This window comes from Fundulus heteroclitus, chromosome 11 (genome assembly GCF_011125445.2).
Source record: "Fundulus heteroclitus isolate FHET01 chromosome 11, MU-UCD_Fhet_4.1, whole genome shotgun sequence".
NCBI lineage: Eukaryota > Metazoa > Chordata > Actinopteri > Cyprinodontiformes > Fundulidae > Fundulus > Fundulus heteroclitus.
The window spans coordinates 12,263,087-12,287,187 of record NC_046371.1 but is presented as its reverse complement, the minus strand read 5'-3'; the positions used below and the strand labels follow the sequence as shown (position 1 = coordinate 12,287,187).

General features: G+C 37.3%; 1 protein-coding gene across 1 annotated transcript in view; it reads left to right on the top strand.

Moving 5' to 3' along the window:
- Positions 1-1,061: 1,061 nt before the first annotated feature.
- LOC105918103 (gamma-aminobutyric acid receptor subunit beta-2) overlaps positions 1,062-24,101 on the top strand; it is a 61,977-nt gene continuing 38,937 nt past the window's right edge. The window contains exons 1-3 of the mRNA XM_036142871.1: positions 1,062-1,517; positions 1,666-1,763; positions 2,398-2,465. Of these exons, the coding sequence (XP_035998764.1) occupies positions 1,435-1,517; positions 1,666-1,763; positions 2,398-2,465 (249 nt within the window). The 5' untranslated portion in view covers positions 1,062-1,434. The remainder of the gene's footprint in view (positions 1,518-1,665; positions 1,764-2,397; positions 2,466-24,101) is intronic.

Genomic DNA, 24,101 nt, shown 5'->3' with positions numbered 1-24,101 from the left:
GGTTACACATGACAAAGTGTTCTGAACACAATGTTCACCTTTATAGTTTTATGAAAATAAATCGCACATATATTAATTTATGCACAGCAGATAGATTAAGACGTTAATTTATTTATCCTTTTAACTCGGTATTTAGCAATTACATGTTTTAAATGGAGTGCCCCCTTTAGGTCAAAATAAGTTCAGAATGTGCCTTGATCATATCGGAGGGAAAAATAGTAATAACAAATGTGTTGACTCCATATTTATGAGATGAAGACATCAGCAGACTAGAGATAAATAAAGTCATTAATTATTTACAGTATAAAACACCCTGCAGATTATGGTTCGCTCTTTGACTTTATAATGCGCGCTCTCCTCCAACTTCCACCTCTGATGATACCATATCCATGACGATTTGCGTCCAAGTTCACACAGCGGAGCTCATCCTGCTTACCAGTGCATGGAGCCAGCCAGCGAGGAGCGCGCATGGCTGTGGAAAAAAAAAACAAAAAACACCCGACTATGCAGGAGCCTGCTCATGCTCTGTTCAACCCCTAGGCGCTGCATGGACACTGCGCATCCCAGAGTATTAAGGCGTTTCATCTACCCAAATGAGTTGAGATCGATGCGTGGTGCGCAAATGTTGTTACAAAGAATCATTCAGTAGCAAGACCCGTAAGTTCTCTCCGTCTCCATCTCAAGGAATTCAAGAGGCACGGTTAAGTGTGTTGGGGAGCGAGGTGGTCGGTGACTGTATTTAAAACCATGAACAAACTGGAATGAGCTTAGGGTATTCTGTACGTTTGTGTCAATGCCCTTTTTTTTTTTCATTGTATATAAACATATTTTATTCCCAAAAAAATATTGTAAAAAAAAAATAAAAATAAACAACGGGTATAATTATACAAAGATTTGTGAATAAGTTAAAATTAAAGATTGGCTATTCGTTTCCTCTTCAATAAAAGCTCATTCCTTTAGGATTCGTTGTCCAAAGTTCGGTCGGGAGTCGGGACACCCCCACCCGCAGAGAGCGGCTGTGGTGGAGCAGCAGGGTTAAATGACTCTCGGTGTCAGTTGCGAGTGGGTTGGACGTCGGGTCTGGAAACAGCGAATGAAAAGAGACAATCCCACCCACATTTATTCACTTTACTCCTAAACTTTTCCCCCCTTTTTTTTGGGGGGGGGATAAACACTTTAAACAGGACTTAACAAAATTGGGGAGCCCCCCCTTGTCCTCGTGGGTAACACGGAGTCATGATTCTCCTTTAAATTCATCCTTGTCTGGATCTGCCACTGGCATCAACAGCAGCACCGCTGCTGCTGCTTCTTGATGTTGTGATCGGGAATACGCATGCGCCCGGTATTGGAAAATACTGCACTGGCGAGAACAACTTAGACCTCGGCAAGTCTTCACTAAAATAAACCCCCCAAAAAAACACATTTTATTTTGGAATGGCAGCCCTAAGAGTGAGAGGGACGAGGACGACGTGTGGCTGGTTGATCTTCTTCATGGCAGCTGTTATGCGCTCTCAAAGGTAAGTGAACGGGAGGATGCTCCACTCATTTTACTAAGTGTGACCGTCTCTCAAGCGGGATGCAAAATACTTGGCATGTATTGCACAGCGGTTCTCCGTCTCTGAAGCTCTGCTCTCCGCTTTCTCTTTCTTTTCGCCCCCCCCATAGTGGCAGTGTCAATGACCCCAGCAATATGCCTTTGGTCAAAGAAACGGTGGACAGACTGTTGAAAGGTTATGATATACGACTGAGGCCAGATTTCGGAGGTAAAATAGGTCCTGTGATCTTTTTTTTTTTTTTTTGTCTCTCCAGTTTGAGCGTTGTCAGGCGGTAATAGTCCTGCGTTATTGGTACAACTTGGTTTGCAATTTCCGAAAGCTGGGTCAGTAATCCAGGACTTTTGCAGCCGAAAGATTTATTGACAGTTTACATGATCCAGATTGATAAAATAAGTAGAGACATCCTGGCGCAGTGCTGTGGTAAATGAGTAATGTGGCTCAAGTATGAAAAATCGCTACAAAGAATTACATTTCAATTAAAAAAAGTAAAAAAAAAAAAGTATCAATCTTGTTTATTTCGTTTCAATGTCTTCTAATTTGGCCAATCAGCGCGGAAGAAATATTTAGAGGAGTAATGTTTTGATGTGGAGGAGACACTTTCCCTGCGGGTCAGCTCATATAATCCTAACACTGAAGTGAGCGCTGTGAACTCATCAGCCGCCTGACAGCAGCTAAATTTACAACTGTTAATCTGTGTCCCCATTACATACCCATTTGAAACTGTTTCTATTGATGCCAATCCACTAGAAAATCGTTTATTTGATTTCCTTTTGGTGGCATCTGACATACTGTTTTTTTTTTTCTTTTTCTTCTCTGACCCTTATTTTGGTTTTGATCTCAGGTCCTCCAGTTGGAGTGGGAATGAATATAGACATAGCCAGCATAGACATGGTATCAGAAGTCAATATGGTAAGTAGGCCACCAGCCTGTTTAGTTTCAAGAAACTGGTGCCCATTTTGCTGTAATCACCCACTGAGGGAGACACCCTCCCAAATACGCATTGGGGAACCCCCTCCCTCCCCTTTATGGGGAATTTATGTGGCACTGATCTTAGTTGAGCACATAACGTGCTGCATTGTGGGTGGTTTCATTACTTATTATTTTTTTAATGGTCCTTTAGAATTCATTGATAAAGCAGATGTTTTACTTTATGCTTTGCTCCTTAAAATTGTGAACCAGAGAGTTTCATGTTCCTTTATAAAATCAGTATTTGCAAATAATGCTTTGCCCATATTTAGTTATGTCTGAAGGAAAAAAAAGTCTTGGTCAAGACGTCTCCAATTCTAGTTTATATCTTAATGTCGGTTGTTTGTCATAATTGTTCCTCAAGAAGCGGCTATAGTGGATGAACATGGCTGTTAGGTTTGTGAGCATCGGAGATTAAGTTTCATACAAGTGCGCCTCTCAGTGTTGAGATTGTAGAACTGCACTTAATTTCCTTTTCTGACAAAGGGAAGGCTGCATTTTATCATGGTGGAAGGTCACTCTTGACACTTATGATTCAGCTGACAAAGTGAGCAAAATTGATTTTTATGGTAATATCCATGCTGATTTACTAGGTCCACTGTCATCTGAGTTTTTTTTAATTATTTTCTTTTTGCATCATCTGATAAAATGCATGCTTTTGTGAAGGATTATTTTGGGCAGCAGCACCCAGAATCTGTGTCTTACGTTTCTTTCATAGTTTTGTAGAATTTTGATTACAGAAAAGCTAAAGTCTGTGATGTTATGACTATTCACCTGTATTTACACAGACGACAGTCTTGGCAAAAAATTTACCCTGACAAATATACACATACATACACATTGCAGCTCTTCAGTAACCTCCGTCAATTCATACAGCCCTGAAGTAACTAAAATAAGTATCTGAATTGTTTTGGTTAATTAGTGCAAATGTATGATGTAATATCTGTGAGGTGTAGATTCAGTGGTTAGAGTAGTCATCTTGCAATCAAAAAAGTATGGGTTCAATTCCAGCTTCCTCCTGTCCTGTGTCGATGTGCCCCTGGGCAGGACACTTAACCCCATGTTGCCAACTCATCTGTGTAACAGTGTCTGAATGTGCGCACAATTGGGTCAATGTGGCTTTAGTGTAAAGTGCTTTGAGGGGTCATTATGACTAGAATAGCGCTATATAAATTCAGTCAATTTACCATTTAGATTGTAACATTAGTCATGTTATATAAATACAGCTCACAAGATTTGAATATCATCAAAATAAATTGTCACAAATTTCAAACATTATAACTCATATAGATCCATCATACAGAGTGAAATATTTGAAGCCTTTACTCTTGGTAATTTTAACGATTATGGCTCACACACAATGAAAAACCAAAATTCATTGTCTGAGAAAATAAAAACATTACTAATGCTCAATAAAACATACATTTTAAACAGAGATGTCAGGCTTCTGAAAACCATGTTAATTTCTATGCACTCAAAACTTGGTTGGGGCTCCTTTTTCATCAATAATTTCATTAATGTTGCGTGGCATAGAGACAAACAGCTAGGGGTTCTGAGGTGTAAAGGAAGCCCAGGTTGCTATGATAGCAGCCTTCGGGTCATCTGCATAGTTGGATCAGGTGTCTCTCATCTTCCTTTTGACAATACCCTTAGATTCTCTATGGGGTTTATGTAAGTCCAGTTTGCTGGCCAATTAAGCACAGTAACACTATGGTCCTTGAAACAGCTTTTGGTACCTTTGGTAGTATGGCCAAGGAACAAGTCCTGCTGGAAAATGAAATCAGCACAAATAAATGAAATCTCCATAAAGTTTGTCAGTTGAATGAAGCATGAGGTGCTGTAAAATTTCCTTGTAGATGGCTGTGTGGTGTGTGGACACAAGACACACAGGGGACCAAAAGCATCAGATGGCTTGCTTTCCAGAATTTAAATTGCATTTAGATTTTTGATGCATTATTGCCAATATACTAATAAAATTTAGAATGTGGTATATAACGTTTTGTAAATTAGCGGAATCTAAGTACATTAATTCTCAACTGTACTTGAAGGGTAACTCACCCTTATCATAGCCACATCTAATATATGAACTAAAGTGCCTAAAGGAGTGGTTGCCCGGCAGACTAGACAATGTGTATGGGGTGAGGGCTGGGCATGGTCTAGGCTACTAGAACAATGTAAATAAATGCTAAATAAACTAGGTGAATGCTAAGTTAATAAATTGCTAACCTGAAAAATTGATAGAAAGATCCCAAAGCTCACTATTCCAATTCCAACTTGCAATCCAAAAGACATTTAATTGGTTATTGTGCAGTTATTTACTGAAAACTATTTACATTTGAGAGTGTTTGCAAGTCCATCCATCCATCCATCCATCCATCCATCCATCCATCAATCCATCCATGGTGTTTTTAAACGCTAAAGTATCATGCCTCCTAGCACTTCCCCTATCTGCAGAAACATTTGGCACAAACATTTGACAAGACTAATAGTGTTTTGTTCGGAGGATAAACAATATGCAACTTAAGGAGAATGAGGACTCAAGTTAAGCACTTTCCTTTCTTCTATGCCCTTTTTAACTGCAGCAACTTTAAGATACGCAAAACAATTATTTAAGATTCCTTTAAACCCCCATTTCCTTTCTCACATTAGCAACTTTAAGAAAACCACAGAAACTATGGCTACGTTTGTGTTTAATGGTCGCTTGCTCCTGAACAAGTTAGGGCTGAAGTTTTCTATACACACACACACAAGTCCACAGAAAAAAGTCCAACTCTGCTAACATACAAAGCGAGTGCCGTGCAGCCTCTTTGATCATCCCATTCCTTTGAGAGGTTTGGCTCGCTCAACACCCTCTAATGTGAAAGGGGAGTCATTACCACCTGACCCATCGCAGCCTCGTAAAAAAGAAAAGGCCACGTGTGTGAGTGTAATGGTCTCATCCTCTTTGATCTGCTCTCCCCGCTAATATAAATGTAACCACTTTTCAGAATAGCAGCTGGTGTAGAAGCACTTTCCTTTCTTCTATTTCCTGTACCCCATCTGGCTCTCTATCTGGCACTTATTTTGGTGCATGGGTAGAACCGCCCCATGTTCTGTCTTTTAGTGAAAAGATAGGGAACTGAGTTGAGGGTAATGGAAAGATGTCACAGAGGGATGCTTCCAACAGTGTCCTTTTTGTCATTATGGCAGAGCAGGACATCGGTGCTTTGTTCTGTGTTAATGATGCAGCGGGTTATTTCTTGCCTATACACTCTGTTGGAGATTTCACATTCGAAGCAGACACAAAATGAGACAAAATGTTTGATCCTAAAACCATCTATTTTTATTCAGTTTTTACCATTGTCACAGGGAAGAAAAAGAACAACAGGTCTCTTGTTTACTACAGATGAGTCATCAACCTAAGCGTGCAGGCCTTCAAGCAATCTAAGAATGCAAGTCCAGCCGATGCTGGTTAATCTCTCGTTTTTTGTCGAAACAAGAATAGATCTTCAAATGCACTATCCACACTCAAACCTTCATTACTGGGTTTATTAAAACACCTGAAATATATTTTCTGCACTCAGATTAAATTTAAAGTGTTGCAGAATAAAATGCTTAGATGCAAAGACTAGGTGGCAAAGGAAAACTTTAGATGTTTGGTGGCTTACAAAATATCCATCACCCTTGAATTTTTCACATTCTGTTACTAATTTTGTTTTGGACTTGGGTCAGGGCTTTGACTCGGCTGTTTTCACACATTGATTTGTTTATCCCTAAACTATGCTATGATTTAGGTTCTAATGCTGGAAGTTAAACCTTCATTCTACTCAAGATTTTTGAGGCTTGTAACATATTGCCCCATATTTAGCTCAGTCCATCTTACCCTTTAATTTTGAGCTTCCCTGTCCCTGCTACAAGTAAAGAATTCCAAATGAGTGATGCTCTGCCACTAGGTTTCATCATCAAGAAGCTGTGTTTTCAAGGTGATATGCAGCGGTAGTTTACATATATTTCTGTGCAGTTTTCTGTGCAGTTGTCTGAAGTGCTCTGTGTTTTTTATGCCGTTTTATTAAAAATGATCTTAAACATTTTTGATAAAGAATTAAAATAAAAAAAATATCTCAAACAAACCTGTGCTATATATATATATATATATATATATATATATATATATATATATATATATATATATATATATATATATATATATATATATATATATTGTTGCACTGAATTTAGCCTTTGATTAAAGGGGGCACAATACCCTTTTGCTATCTCATTGTGTGTATATATATATATATATATATATATATATATATATATATATATATATATATATATATATACACAAATATATTGTCTTTTACCTACATAGTTATGCAGTACTTTGTGTTTTTATTACATATATCTAACTAAATATGTCAAAGTTTATTGTTGTAAAGCAGCAACATAGGAAAAAGTTTAAGAGATATGAATACTTCTGCAAGGTTCTGTTGCTTTACAGACTCATGCATTGTGTAGACAAGTGAGGCCAAAATGTCATTTAGGCCTGGAGCCTGACTTGAAATAAGGAGGCTGATGCTAGTGTTTCTTGTGTGTCCGTGAAAGGTCAGTGCTTCCAGAGTATCGCAGCAGACATCCCAGTCCCGCAAGGGTGAAAATGGATAGGGTGTGATTGTGTAGGAACCATGGATCAACATTTTCACCCCTGAGTGTGTGACATAAACAGAAAGAGAAACAGTGAAAGACATGAGAAGGAGCATTAATATTATCAAGTTACAACGTGGAGAAACGCTGTGCTGTTAATGTTGGAGGGAAGGTCATGTACCTAGTGGTGCTGAGGGTTCATTGTGCATGACTCAGAGGTGGACACACAAATAGTTTTACACACACATGACATCCCGATGTCACATAAGATGTTTAGGCCTAGCACTTTGGCTACTAAAGCCTTCAATTTTTTCTCTTTTGAACAAAAGGAGTGGAGAATAAGAGAGCATGTTGTACCATTGCTAGATTTCTCTCTCTTTTATATCTCCAAGCAATTCCCTTCAGTGATCCTCTGCTGCCTTTCTACTCCCAATATTTGCTTTTGGTTGAGCTCCTGAACACTTGAATCATAAGCCAGCAGCTTTTACATCATCCCCATCCTCGCCCAAAAGGCAGAAATACTATTATTGATGCACATAAAGGTTGAGAGGAGCTTATTGATTGTTGGAAGAAGGCTATGAAATTCTTCCCCAACTACCCTCCACCCACCCAACACACACATTTCTCTATCTCAACATGTCTGCTTTAAATGCATAAACACGACACTGCAAAATAAACTTACCGTTTACATTATATAGATGTGATACATTACGATGTACTTTGCAATATTAAAGGGAGGGAAGTTGGATGAAGTACTTATGTTATATTGCGTTATACATCATCCAGGCCTAGGAGCCATTAAACACTATCGTTTCTGTATTAGTAGTTGTGCCTAACTCTGTTTCACAGTCACTTTTAATATTCTGCAGGTTATTTGGGCAGATCTTCTAATTGCTTAGCTGCTGACATCAGCAAAAAAGCCATCTTAAGGCTATAGGATTCTGGAGGATTTTTTAATGCAGGCTTTTAGCAACCAGTATGTCATGACATGTGGCTAGAAAAATCTCACTTTACTTAGCTGATGGTTCTATGATTGATGCTGGTGATATAGTGATTGTAATAAATCATGTTTTGCTACAAAATATATTTTTTGATTCTTGTATTTTTATAGCTGACACAAGAAATACCGTAAATAAAATGTATCTATACTTTTTGAAGTACTTTTTATATAATTTAGTTCTATCATGGTTCCTTTAAAACCATGGTAGAACATGATGGTATTAACATATTTTTTAAAGTGGTTAAAAATATTCTTCAGAAGTAGAAATTTAAAACTTGTAGTTGCATTTGTATTCAGTTCCTTTTAGTCTGATATCCCAAAACCAAACATCTTTAGAAGTCACCTGATCAGTAAATAGAGTCAATCGTGCTTGTCATTTAATCTCTGTTCAAATTAGAGCTGCACAAGATACTGAATCTGAATCATCATTGTAATGTACTGTTAAAATTATTCATATCTCTGGTAGATATAGGTTTAAAATGTTATTTTAATGCTATCAGTATGTTTCCTCCGACTGGAAAAAAAAATATTAACATTTAGCATTTATTAGATTTTTCTGTTGATTCTTAAGATGGGTATAAGTAATTGCCATACCATTCTTTCTTAAATAAAGTCTGAATAAAGATAACTAAATGTTTTTTTTTTTTCAGATTAGGTATTGATTGCATACAATTGTCAGTTATCCGGGTCATCGCAACAGCAAACAGGCTTAAATCGGATGCCTTTAGCTCGGTTCTTTCTGAGATTCTGAAATTGTATTATACTTTGAGAGATGGCTGTCTTGTTTCATCAGAAAGATACTTCCTGATTTAAAATAATTTAAAATCTATATCTATCAGGTGTATGAAAAGTTTGGGCTTAACAGTAACTGTGTGCAATGTTGCAAAGGAATCTTGGATGTGATTGTTAAGCTTTCATATTTCAAGTGTCATGCGTTCAAACTCTGCATGGCAGTAATATATTTGGTAAGATGGATAGATCATTGTAACACTGATGTCCCCAACAAATACAGAATTGAGTCCCCTGGATGCAAAAGCCCACAGCATGATAAGGTTTTCATATTAAAAAGAAAGAGAATATTGGAGATGGTGTGCTATAATTGAAATAGATATCATTACCGGAATATTCAACAATATTATCCCAATTTCATGCTCTCTTAATATCTTGCTGTAAAAATACAATGCTTCTGTGAAAGCCTCAGCGGTCTCTTAGGGCCCTGTCCCCATGAAAATGATATTAGGTGTATCCACAAAGGTATTTTGTCTCTTAGGCTGTACGTCCATCTGGATGCATCGCATCCACATTGATACATTATAGTGACAACATCATGCTGTGGTGCTGCTTTTGTTTGGGCAGAAGGACTATTTTTTAAATATCAAAAGATTTGTCTATCATTTTTTCTTCCACGTCACAAGTTTGCTCTATTTGTGTCTATCTCTTAAATTACCAAATGAAATACAGTGACATTTGTGATTATAGAGTGTGTAAATGTAAAAGAAGTTGATATCTTTGCACGCTGCTGTACCAAGAAAAGAGCAGATAAAACAAACCTACATTAAAAACTCCCCCCTACAGGTTTATGGTCCATCAGGTAGGCACTGGGCATGGTGAGTGCACTATATCATTCTCTAGTTTCCTAGGTTTACCTGCTCTGGAACAGAGATAATGTGGGTTTATCTGGACACTTTAGTCAGAGAGTCTAATTTTCAATGTATCTAGAATATTAAATACTTTCTTAATGGAATGAAATAATCTCTAGAATTACTTATATGATTTGCAGTCACAACATATAATCTTTTTCATAACTAATACATATTTTTCTCCTGGTTTCACTAACCTCTAACCAAATGTTGTTCATAGGATAGACATTACCGAATAACATTTTGAGTTTTTAAAAAGTTTTTTTTTTGTGTGTGTATGTGCGTGTGTGTGTGTGTGTGTGTTTGAAACATCTGACATAGAGTAGCAACCTTTTCCACATTAACATGCTGTGTCTTTTAAAAAGGTTGTTTCAGGCATACGGGCTCCAGTAAGGCTTAAATAAGATGATGGAGAAAACCTATTTATAATGTTAGAACATTTCCAATAGAGAGCTCTTAACACCTTTTTCTGGCAGTGAAAAGTAATTAAGGGTTCGAGAAACAGTAGACAGGGCAACATTTTTGCAAATCCTGAAAAAGATAAGGGGACATGGGATTACATATTTAGAAGAGTGTCACTTAAACCCAAACTGTAGAAAGACAAACTGCGAATTAATTTATGTAATTAAAAGCCTGACATCAGAGAGAACCATCAACAATGGAAAATGACACTTCACAATTGTGTGTTCTCAATTAAAATTTGCCTTCAGCTTTAATTGCATCTTCTTTTCTTTTGTTTTTTTTTCTTTTCTTTTAGTTATGCTTACATTTAATTTTCTTGTTCTTAATCTTAAAAAAACATCTCCTCAATCTCAGTCCTGATTTTCTTTTTCATATCCAGCTGTTGTCATTCAAATATAATCAAAGTACTGCAACTAATGTATTTTAGAGGAGTCAAGCATCTTTTTTGCATTTGTAGTTACACAGAACATTTGTTGAACCAATAATTCTTAGAAAAATCTGATGATCTCTAATTTATAAATGTATTTCCTGCATGTAAACTTACTCAAAAACAATTTGAAAAACATATATTATTTTACTTGTTTTTTTATACAATATGAATTAAATTGTTCACCTAAAAATATATTTCAAACTATATCAGTCTAAATCAGATGATCCACATCATAATTTTAAGATCACCTGAAAGCAAGTCTGTATAAGAATACTTTTGACAACAAATGCATAAAAAGTACTCAATACAAGTATACAATGAATGCATGTTACTGTATTGTGGGGAAAACAGTAAATGACTGAATACAACTAATTTTAGTTTAGTAAAATTTTATTTAATTGTTCTGTAATTTAAACTTCCCTCTTGCAAAAAAGAAAGCCCAGCCTAATTGGTTTGCAACTAAGTTTAGCATCCACCTGATAAATACCACCCCCAAAGAAAAAGAAAATCAAAATTCTAAATTATTGAAGACTCTCTATAAATTACAAACTAAAAAAAAGGGCATACATGTGCTGAGGTAAGAGGGATATTGTAGGGATGAGGGAGAAAAAGATGAATAGTGGGAGCAGAGGGTTGAATCGACCCACACTCAAACTTGCATTATTGATGTTTGAAGGTTTCAATACCCATGCTGCTCTGCAGAGTTTAAGTAATCCATTTGGATCACATTCTGGGGACACTCTAATATAATAAAAAGAACACATATTCAACCAATTTCCTTTGTTAATGAAAGAATAGATATATTTTATAAATGTTTTCATAAAGGAAGGGACAGTAACCATACATGAGGCAATTAATGTCATGTAAATCGTGATCACAAGCTGTTTGCATTGCATTGCATTTTAAATATGATCTGGCTAATTCAAAGCAGAAGGCAAAAAAATAGTTATGTCTAATCCATCGCAGAAGGAGCAGAATAAACATAGAAGACAAAGAGGCGTTCATTTACAGAAAAATAAATAAATAAATAAAAATATAAATAAAAAATCAGGGCTCTTTTTTGTTTTTATAAGTGTGCATCACTGGATTATTGTGAAGACATGCCTCATTGCACTCCTCAGTCATTTAAAACACCATGTTACGTTATCTGAATATTAATGTGATTAAGGCTGCTAAATTGACAATCTACAAAGATGTTATGAAACCTTCTGTTTCAGGCCGTGAGTTTTAGTAATTTTACTGAGTGTTAATGAAAGCATCACAGTCAATTCTTGCTCTTCATGATGGAAAGCTACTGGTTTGCATTTTTTTGACAAAGTTCATATGAGAAAGCTTTAACTACAGAGGTTTCAAGAAATCAAATCAGCTCATGTATTGGAGTTCTGACCTTATCACACAGAAAATGCACAAATACAGTTGGTATTCTTGTTAGAACATGATTTCAAAAGAAAGAAAAAAAGTCCTGTAAAACACAATAAGCTTTAATGCTTTAATGACTTACCATAAAATAACAATGGTCTTTGGCCAAGAAGTTGTCAGATAAGGAAAGGTGGAGGTGGAGAGCATTTTAAGAACAGAAGCAGCTCCAGTTTGACTCAGAGCTATCTTTTCTCCTTCGGACTGGTGAGAAACAGCATGAAGTCAAATGCTGTTTTTTGTTGGTGTTGCATTCTTGATAGACTTGTGTTGCTATGTTGATTTGATTCAATGTAATGCTACAATTCTGGCATGTGGGTTAAATGTTGGAGTTTGATCAGCAGTGGGCCAGGCATTAGTGTTGTGAGGCGAGTAGTGGGTAGCCCACCGTGATCCTCACATACATTCAGGGCTTTCTTTTTTTTTTGACAGGATAATGTAAATTGAAGCTGGTCTGGTGCCTTGATTGTGGATGTAGAGACAGGTGTGGCTTACCACGCATCTTGTTTTGGTCTACAGACAGAGCTCAATAGCCACCTGGTGGTGAAATTTAGCTTATTGCTCCTTTAAAGCCCCAGTGGTGCGCCGAATGAATTACAAACAACCTCTCTGCGGAGTGTCATAATTGTGGCAATGTAAGCAAGTATGTCCTCCATGTATTTGGTATCAAGCTACTGCTAATCGCTGCCATCAGAGTGTGAAATGGTTTTTGGCACTGTTGCCAAGTCCGCTTACTATAAGTGAGTTTGCGCTTGTTTTTTTTTTCTAAAGTCGCTTGTAAATTCAGTTTTAAGCTTGTTTCTGAATGTGCAGTTGCTTATTTGGGCCCTAAAATAAGCAACTATAAAAACAAGTTATAAATAGACCCGCTCCTGCCCTATGGACATGGTGAACTAGCTGATATCACTCATCATTCACATACTCCCTTAGAGAGAGAGGAAGACAAATAAACTAGCCATCTCTGCTGGGAGGACAGAGTAGTTGCTGGACTACACTGCCCTATATCTAAAATAACGGCAAAATAAACTTAAATTACCAGTCCAGCAGACAACCAGCAACTTTCTCATATGTTATAAATCCCCTCTCTCTTCAAGAATAGTCTCCACTCCACCTGATAATAATTGCTGTGCCATTGTAGACTTGTTTTCTCTGGGTTATTACTTCTCTAATTTTTCTTGGTTACTTTCCCTTCCCTCTCACTGGGCAAAGAGTATGAATGGTCCTCCATTTCAACAGCAAACGGCAAATAGAATGATCTATGATTGTTTTTGCTTGTTTTCTACTCCTCCACCAACAGCACGTCTTTATATAGAAGACAGAGGGAAAATTCATATGGCTAACAAGGTTTGTCCCCTTTTTGGCGACTGAAATCAGAAATACCGGCGCAACATGGTAACTCCCAGTGGGTGCACAGCCACGTATGCATTTATAAACTACTAATTCTAAGCTATGTTAGCACTTTCATTTTTGATGTGATGTTACTGTTAATATGTATTTATAAAAGCAATACTTAGTTCTTACCAATCAAAAGCCAAATGTGTTACACCTCCCTTTAAACATTTTTACTAGTCCGGGTCCTAATAAATATTTAGTTTGTGTGGCTCTAAAACAGCCTGTCTTTTGATAATGGTTGGTAGAGCATGGGGAATTGAGAGCATATTGACACTTCACTGTGCACTTCGAATGGAGAATATTTTCACAGCTGTCTCATGTCTTATGTCCCTTGGTTCCATTTCTCCTATATTCCTTTTTATCACCATGGTTTCAGTCTTATCTCTGTATTTTCTTTGCTTGTTTGATCATGACACAGTGCTCGGGCCCTGCTGTAGGGGGATTAGACAGAGTTACCAATCAAAGTGGGTTAATCGGCTAGAGTACCATTTCAGGAGTCATTTCTCAGCTTACTGGCCACACTGCTCCATTTATGCGCGTGCTTCTGTTGTCTTTTACACATGTTTCAGGTTTTCAGTAAAGAGTGTGTTGTAGCATTACGCAGTGTTTTATGTTATTTAATCTGTAATAACTAACTATCTGTCTGTTAAGTATTGTCTATTGAATATCAACCCAAACAGCTGATATCAGGACAATAGTTGAAAGGGTGATTTGAGCACTGGCATTCTTTTAACAGCAAACTCTGTACACATATAGAATAAACAACTTCTCTGCAAGTTCATGAATGTGTTCACAGAAACAAATGAACATACAGGGAACACCACTATAGAATGCTGTTTATCCGAATTAAGACCATTTCAATCAATAAATCCTTTCTACCATGCTAGTGAAACTTAACTGAACTACTAAGCAAAACTAAGATAAACAAAAACTAAAGAACTATGTACTCACAAAAGAAACAAGAAGACAAATAAAATGGTTGAAAACCATTGTCAGAATGATTCAGTGAATCTTGGTTCACTGCCGATCCAAGTTAGAGAACCAAAGTTTATCTTAAAGAATATGGAATGAGGTTAAATGAGCTTTACTTTTGGCTCTGTCTGGGGGCCTGGGACCACAACCCGACCTACTCGGTCCATGCTCCGGTCCAACCCCCCACTCCCCCCCCACACACACACACACACCATGGTGGTGGTATGTTTCCAAAAAAATTTCGAGATTGAGAAGTTCAGGGATTTAAACCAGTCAAATGATGGTTTATTGGGGATCATTGAGAATAAATAATTAATTGTAGTTAAAACCATCATTTCAGCTTGAGGGGTGATCCTAAATATACACAATACACCATTAAATCGTCATCTTCCCCATTAATGATGCACTAACGCTCGTAGCACTATCGAACGATGGCAGCGTGAAAACGAAAACAAATATTATGTAAGTTATCCGGAAGTTAATAGCCCTATGCTAGCGGACATTGGGCACTAATTTTAAAAAAGACTTTTAAGCTCTTGTCTTAATGAACGGATTGGACAACACAAACATTAATATACCATTGATGTATAGAGCCCCTATGGAAATAAAGTTTGTTATAACCATAAGAACTCACTCAAAAGATAGTGGGAGCTATGCCTGTTAGCCCTGGGTCCTTTTACCTTGGCCAAAGCTTAAAACAAACAGTAAAACACATTGAAAATAAACCATTTTAACATTTGCTGACAAACTCTGCCAAACGTCAGCCTTTGCGTCTGTTCGGTTGACTTTGGGTGTCCAGTTGGAAGCAGTTGGACCAGGGTGAAGCTTGTTGTCTGGTTGTGGAGACAAGACAGCCTGGATGAAAGCAGTTAGGGTCGGCTGGTATGTGAATCACAGCCTGGGATCAAAAGGGTCCTACCTGGATCTCCGGTAGTCTGTGTTCTGCCTGTGAAAGGGGGTCGCAGCTTGGGGTCTCTCCACTCCAGCATGGTGCCGGTAGAAGTCTCACATTTCTGTAGCTTTAAACTTAATCAGATTTTTCCTCATCTTCAAACAGAATGATTGGCAGTTTGAGCCCATCTTTGCCCAATTTACATGTTGACATGTCCTTTGGTAAGACATTGATATGTTGATCATAGACAACTAAATCTGTGTTGTGAAAATCTGGTTTGAGGGGTCAACAAAGCAATAGAAAAGCATCAATATTATACCTGTTTTTTATTATTTAAAATGAAAATCTTGCTTTCAGATGTAGATGAGGCGGCATGGAAAACATAAGGTGCGATACACTAGTGTTTCATGTTTTTTTCCCTATCTGTGTTAAACAAGCAGTGACATATAGTGACTGTTAGTTACTCTTACACAGTTGGGCTTAGGCAATTATTCTTTAAACCATCACATAGTTATCTCCCACGCAAGTTCAGAGCTTAAAGCACTGACAAAATGATACCTTAGGTTTATATTTTTCCCCAACATACACCCACGTATTTTATCATCTTAAACATAATCCAACAACTTCTGAAACGTTTTTCATGCATGTACTATATGTACACTGCTGTGGCCATAAGTAACTGAGCAACTGCAAAAGGTGGGCAGATATGCCATCAATCAGCACAAATAAAAGCAAACCGCTCAGCTAAACATTTGCCCATCGTAGCAAATAAAAGGTGGGCAGCTATTCAAGTCAACTGCCAAAAACAGCACACAAATGAGTAATTATTTATTTATAAATGTGGAATTGTGCTTAGAAAACAAAGCACACAATTGATTTATCAGCACAATGACTTTTACATTAAAAGGAAGTGTTGTATACAGTTTAAATCAGCCAGTTTGTTCACTAGTAAAGTACCAGCACGCCAAAGTCAGCGCTAGTTATATACAGATTTCATGACTGATGTTTTTCTAAGTAAATACATTTCTAATGGAGCTTTCAACACAACATTTACACCCGGGCCCCGTTTCAGAAAGAATAGCCGGCCTACCCTGAGTGGAAAGCAGCTATAGTTCTACCCCACACTGTCACACTCAGCATTTTTGGTTTCAGAACAGGAGATATCAATCAGGTAACTAAACTCAGAGTTCAATCAACCCTGAGGTGAGCGCGAGCATGAGCGTGAAAGAAGCAGTAATCAATCAAACGCAGATAATCTGATTCAACATGGCAATGGCAGGAAATAAGAAGCCTCGAAGTGCGCGTTTCCCGCCAGTGGAATTAGAAATCTTTAATGACGGCATATGGAGAATATTAAACCATAATTAACAAAAAGAAACAATGCTTTTGCTTATGAAAAAAGTGAGTTAGCGGGAGAGAAGTGCTGAAAAAGTCAATGCATGAGTGGTATAAGTGTTATTTGATATAGAATTAAATCTGTATTCTCACACTATACTCATTCAATAGCCAAAAAAAGGGAGGGGGGCGTGTTGATTATGTCTAGGTGCAACCCGACAGGCATAAGAAGGACGTGACTTCAAATCAAGATGAAGTATGTAAATACAATTTAATCAGGTGAGGTCCAAGTTATTTTTATGTTTAGCATTGTTGGACAAATTCAACATATGCAATTAATGATGGTGCGGCGTGAGTTATTGAAATAACTTTTATGGTCATTCATCTTTTTGGCAATATTTGGCTTCAACCATCCTTGTTGAGGCTGATTTTGACACACAGAGAGACATAGACACGTTAAATCACAGTGCACTTATAATCAGAATCAGAATCAAGTTTAATCGCCAAGTAAAATCCGGTGCACCTTAGGATGTGAAAAATATCACATAGGCTATAGCCTATGTAGACATTTACAACTACCTCATCAACTTTCCCTCCCAACTTTCCCTATGTATACATATCACATAGGCTATAGCCTATGTGATATGTGTACTCTTTGTCTATAGAGCTCCGGGAAATGACGTCATGCAACCACCAGGCGCCATATTGACAGAATAAGCTTGTACACAAACTAAATGACTAATCAACAGTTTTTCCGTTTCACAATGTTGATTGACTCGTGTTGTGCCCCTGGATGCACAAATGACTGAGGAATGTTAAATGAAAGAGCATTTTATCACATTCCCTAAAGATCCTGTTAGGAGGGAAAAATGGATTTCTGCCATTAAATGGGCTCGGAGCGCAATGAAGAAAACCGAGCACTAGATTGTCTATTGATATGAGAAAGTTGACTGCTCTCACCATTCCTCTCGTTAATTTGTATGCTTCCTGATCCTGCCAATATGGTGGTGTAAACCAAATTGGTCACTGAGCTGGAAATCTCAAAATTTGGTACAAAATAAATTATTGCTTTCATTCTGTGTAGTTCTTTCATTAATCGTGTGGCTCTCTGACTATGGAACACCATGGAACTCTGCTATAGTGCTAGTACTAGAGTGCAACAGTAACATGTAGCATGACATACATTAGCCTCTGAAATATTTTCTGTGTTATTAAGCTGCTGTTGGCATAAAATTAAAGAGCAGCACAAATAAATTGTTCAGAACTGAGAGAGTCCCCTTGTTGTGTCAGAAGAGCAATGTGCGGGCAGAGAATAATAAGATAAATCAATGACAGCGGCAAAAAAAACAATAACGCTAGAAAATATATTAATCTAGAAATGAGATAAGATATTTAATAAGACATTTAATCGTGGTCTGATCAGCTTCTCCCAACCGATATTTCTGTGGCGTATTTGCGCTCCAGCCTCTACAGGCTCGCCCAGAAAAGGACACGCCTTTTCCAACGCTTCCTTGTGCAGATCTCAGATAAAAAATAGGAAAAACTTAGGGTTAGCCCTAACAACCCTGCTATTAAGAGGTTGTCTTTTGATTTTCCATTGCCACTGCTTGGTTCTATGGTGTTAACACGTTTGCCTTACAGCAGAAAGTTTGTGCATTCAAATCCCATGGCCTTTCACATGGGTTATCTCTGTGTAATCCCTTTTTTGTCCACACTTATGACTGCATACTTGCATGTCTGTGTGTGTGTCTCTTAATGTCATGTCTCTACCCTGCCTCTGGCCCATGTGTAGTTAGATACTGTCACCAGCCCCTCTGTGATGCTGTAACAGTTGAGCTGCTGATTATTCACTTTACATGAATTTATATTTTTTTAGGGAGGATATTTTTTGTATGTTTTTAAGCTCCGGTTTTAAACGAATAATTGAAAAACTTGCAATTATTAGACTTCAACTTAGCTATAATGGCTTCTGAGGCATTTGATATACCTCGGGGATTTGGTAATAGCAGCAAAAGGAAAAAGGTGAAAAAATATATGAACACATGTTCCAGGTAATTTGCTGTGTCAGATATATTTATGTGTGCATTTTTTTTTATTTGAATATAGCCTTTCACATTATTCCAGGAGCACTGTTGTTGCAGTCTTATAATTGGACTTGTGGATATCATAATTTGGCTCTTGTTTGGCAGCAACACAGATTTTCACAGTTGGTGTAAACCCTCTACTGTCAGAAGACTGCAGATCTAGTTTCAGCTTTAACTGAGATTGTCAAAAGTCATGCAGTTGATAATATCTGTGCTGGAGAGATGGCAGGTGTGAATTGGTTTTCACAGCAGTTTAAAATTACAGTGAGAGCTGATGATATGGCAGTGTTCAGAGGCAAAGGGCAACATTTGCTTTAGGCTCAAATCATTGCCTTTTGCACCACTCCTTTAGTATTCTATAGAAAGGCATTTTAACCTTGTACAGCATTAAAAGTTCCAAGCTGTCATTTAGAAATGTCCATTCTTTACTGTGCAAAATCAGAAAAACTAAGCACTGAATCTTTGGAACAATAGAAGAGCCGATCATTTATTTTCAATGTGCTAATAACATAAACTAGGAAAAAATTGCAGAGTTATATTGTTGATTTCAGTCCTGTATTTTTCCAATGAGATCATTTAACCATTTGAATAAGGTTTATTGCAGCAAATACGTTTTTAAACATTCATGACACCAGGCCCTAACGACTGAAACTAGCCACCCCTTAGTCCAAACTAAGAGTAGGTTTAGAAGCTATTAATTGGTGTCCCCATTTAGTCCTGCGACCGTCCAATAGCTAATGAGGACCAAGCATATCTTTCAGGTCATAGCTTTTTATGTGAATATAGTTTTCCTGCCATTACATGGTTGTTGGTTTCATCTGACATCCACATCCAATTCCACAAATGGGTTGATATTATGTTACGTACCTAAGGAGTAAGTCTGCGTATGTGTGTGTGTGTGTGTGTGTGTGTGTGAGTCCTGTGAGTCTCTGTGACTGTCAATCTGTCCAGAGTCTACCAGCTTGTCACCCAATGGCTGCTTTATATGCGTTCCCTCACTCCACATCACCAGCACTATGCCTGCATTTCCTTGCCACCCTTCAATGATATGTTGTCATGGACATGGGAAAAAACGTAGCCGCTAATACTATTTCTTGAAAATACTTAAATATTACTCAAATATTCTGATGCAAAAAAAGTGAAATACATTGAACATGCTTTCAGAGTTGTCAATCAATTTACTGATATTTTTTTTGTTCGTTAATAACTATGCTTTTGTGAGTTTGGCAGCTAGTGAAGGAATGAATCAGTCTCCACAGGCTTTTTGTTTGTCTTTCTATCTCTGTATGTCATCACCAAATACACACGCACATGCCCACACGCAAAAGTCTTGACGCCCCCGAAGGCCCCCTGCGTCTCTTATAGGTCACTCCTACTGGGAGGAGATATTGCTTCTTCAAGGGTGTTCTTGCTCAAGGGGATAGTGTATACAAGTTATCAAATCTGAAGGCACGGAACTCTGGACTTTGACAAAAACATAGAAGTTCACTCAGACACATGCATGAAATGGCAGTTGATAACAGCTTTTTGTTCTGTTTCAGGCTCTAAATACTCTATTTTTAGATGTATGTGGGTTGCATTGCATTTCCATACAGATAAAGTCTTCTGTCCTATGGAATTATTTGAATAGTTGCAAATAATTCCATAAAGGACAGAATAATGCTGTATTTGTAGGGTCACTTCAAAGGGGTTTGCTTTCTGCATAGCTGACTGCACAACTAGGAATGCTTTTTGCAGCATTAGAATTTATGAAAAGAATTAGGAAGAAAATACATACAATTACAATGCCTTATACAAATATGCATATCCCTTAAACTTTTTTTTAGGCCCAAAGCAACTCTAGAAGAGCTAAAAAGAGCAAAACTTTGACATGCAGTCAGAAAATCTACCCTTTAGAAGGGTTTTCCAGCCACACCTGCTGTTGTAAAAAAGAATGTCTAGAAATCACATTTAAAACTAATTCTGCACATCACCCTGAAGACACCATCCATCATTGTGGTCACAAATTGTAGTGGCAGTACCATGCTGTGGGTGTTGGTGTGACATATAAGATCCCAATAAAACAAATTAAATGTATGGCTTTACTGTGACAAAATGTAAAAAAAAAAAAGGTTCAAGTGCAGAATCACAATAGCCAAAAAAGACACATTTAAACACCGTGCATCAATCCATGGCTCTACTCTAAAAGACACAATTTATTTCAACAGAAACAGTGTGTGGGACAAATGTCATGTACTAAAACATACCACATTTTTTCCCCTCGTGTTTGCGGCCACTTAATCTTCTGTCTCACATGAATGACAGCTGGAATTAAAACTCCATCCGGCACTCACCTGTCTTCCAGTGAGATGAAGAAGCACCCTAATAATCTGTCTCCTGCTTTGCCGTGTAGTCCCCCGCCGCCATAAGTCCATGACCTCCCGATCTAAATTGCCACTCCCCTCAACGCATCTCCAGAGACACAAAAGCCTGCAGATGCTCCAATCAACTCTAATAAATTCTATGTAGTCAGTGTAGCTGCACAGCTGCCAACTGGCAAAGCTGTGAACTTCTGCTTTGGGAGGACTGAAGGATAGGGACAGGGGAGGGGGTTGTTTTCTAAATTTGATTCAGCTTCAGCGAGTTCTCTTGAAAGCTATGTCCAGGCTAAAGTGAATGAAAAGAGTATGGAGGGGAAAGGCGACGTGTACTGATAGATGAAGGAGATGCTGAAAAAGCATGACAGCCGCCATGTATTGTAAAGGGAGGTTAGACAAAGTACAAGTGAACAAACAAGAGTCCCTCTTGTTTTTGCTGAAATGCATTATCTTGTTTAGGACATGCCTGAGACTAAAGGAAATATCTTTGAGAGGAGAAATACAAATAGTCTACTCAGTCTAAGAGCTTCGGCCAAAGTAATGTCCTCATGGGACCCTAATGTCAAGACCTTAAAGACACACAAAAAGCAAACACATTGCATGGCTGACCAACAGTTATTGCAATGTGAAGACGTGAGAGATGTCCTGTGTTCAGATCTTGGTTTTGTCTGTGTTCAGTTTTATGGTTAGTTTGCAGGTTTTCTCCAGGTTTCCTCACACAGTTCTAAAATAAGGAGGCTATGGTAATTGGGGATTTGTACAGCTTAGTTGTGGGCGTTTTTGTGTCTGGTGCGTTTCTTCGGAAGTCTTGTGATGGCCTAGCAATCTGTGCAGAATACCCTCCAAATTTTTCCCATTGACCGTTAACAATAGGAATAAGCTTCCATAACCTTGAACAGGATTATATCGGTATATAGAAAATAAGTTAATGGATAAGAACCCAACAAAAAAAATAAATACCCATTTATAAGCTGTTCCGATAAATATCTTAAAACAGCATGAAGTCAGTCCTAATTCTGAGTAAACAGCCTGTGATTAGACTACTTTTTCAACTTAAAATAAAGTATCAGTAAGTATATTTTTTCTTTTCTTACAAAGAGTTTCTGGTAAAAAGAAAAATGTTATATTTTCCTAAGAATCATCTTTAAACCTGGCTTTAATTCAGAACAGTAGGATTGGATTCAGTATTAATTTTATCTTTAAACATTTTAATTTCAGTTCAGTTTTATTAGGGTTTATTGTGGTAATTTTTAGTTTTTTATTATGTGCTCACAATTTGAAGAAGTTTTATCTTATCTCTTTTATTTCATTGGATGCACAATTTTTATTTTTTTTTACATTTCCTAACTAATAATTGGATGTTTGTTTTCTGGTGTTTGCTATTTATTGTGCAGTTTTTTTAGAGTTTTTGTTTCACTATAAGTTTCTATTTTAATTTCCAGTGTCTCTATGTCAGTATGTTTCTTCAATTTCTTACAGTCTATAAATGTTAAATTTTTTCAACTGTTTTATTTATTTGTTTACATAGTATGTTTTATTTATGTCTGTCAGTCTTACCTTTTAACCTTTATACAAAGTGTACTTTGTTTTACATCTGTATGTGGGATTCACTTATATAAGTCATCTGCAAATAAACTTTGATATATTGATAATTGAATAAAGTAAAAGGACCAAACAAACCCCTTATATTTTGCTGAGGCTAATTTTCTACATGCAGTGCACAACCTGCTTTACATACCAAGCTGTTTACTGAACACACTGAACACATAACTTGGTTGACTATAAAACATACAAATTTGATACAATCCACCTAGTAATTGACGAGTAGCTTCTTTTGCCACAACTGTGATACGTTAATGAATTACATTCGTGGAGCCTTGTGTGCTGTATGGTGTATTTAAGGGCAACTGATCAGAATAACTGGAAGTGGTAGGGGTGGTTCAGATGGGTTTTCAGAAATTGTAAAATAAATGTGTTGTCTATACCCTAATACTACTTGTATATGTACAACGCTAAGAAGGTATTTAAGGATTGCTACTGAGATGGTTTAGTTGAACAGGTGACTTGGCATTGGAGAGATTAGATTTACTATCAGTAAAGACATTCCAAATACAGGAAGAGATGGACCAGTGGGAAACACATTCTAGATAGTGAGAGTGGTCTTTATAGGCAGGCTCCTTTTTGATTACTTTCCTGTCTGCAAATTTAGACCAACACAGACTAAATTAAATCATATAAATAATCAATATCAACAATGAGGAGGTTTATTGCAAAAGACAATATTGTGTTTCTTTACAATGGGAAAGGAAAATTGGAAAAGAGGAAAATGTATGGCAAGGGCAAAGAACAGAATAGGGTGGAGAGAAAAAAGAGAGACAAATGCACACTAGAAGGTCATTTCTAACTCTGAAAGCAGAGACTTTGAAGGGTAGAGTTGCGAGAATAAAAGCAGTTTGCATCACTGCTCCACTAAGTTTTGCAATGTCTTTCATATACCCTGAACCAAGCCTTCCTGCACCTTCTGTTTCTTCAAGCAAACTCACAATACTTCCCCTATACTCCAATAAATAACAGGCGATAAGGAGAGTGGGAGGGGGATATATAAGCACAATTTACGTTTTAGTTCACTTTTTTCTGATTCTTTGTCTTTTGTGCTTCACCATTTACGTCAGCAATCCTGCCTTTATGCAACCGTGTCCCCTAATATTTTAAACATATCCAAGAGCAACTTGTTTTGTCTCACTTTGCTTCATTATTATCTCAAAAAGCATCTTCTATTTACCTCATTTAATGACAAATACAAATATGTAAGGAACAACACATTGTCTTAGAAGTGTAATCTATGCTTTATATCACAAATCAAAGTTCGTAATTTAGCATTAGTACTCAGTACTGTTCTCAGTCCAAAACCATGGGTAAAGCTAGTGCCATGACATGTAAGAATTTAATTGAAGGATGAGAGGGGTTAACAAG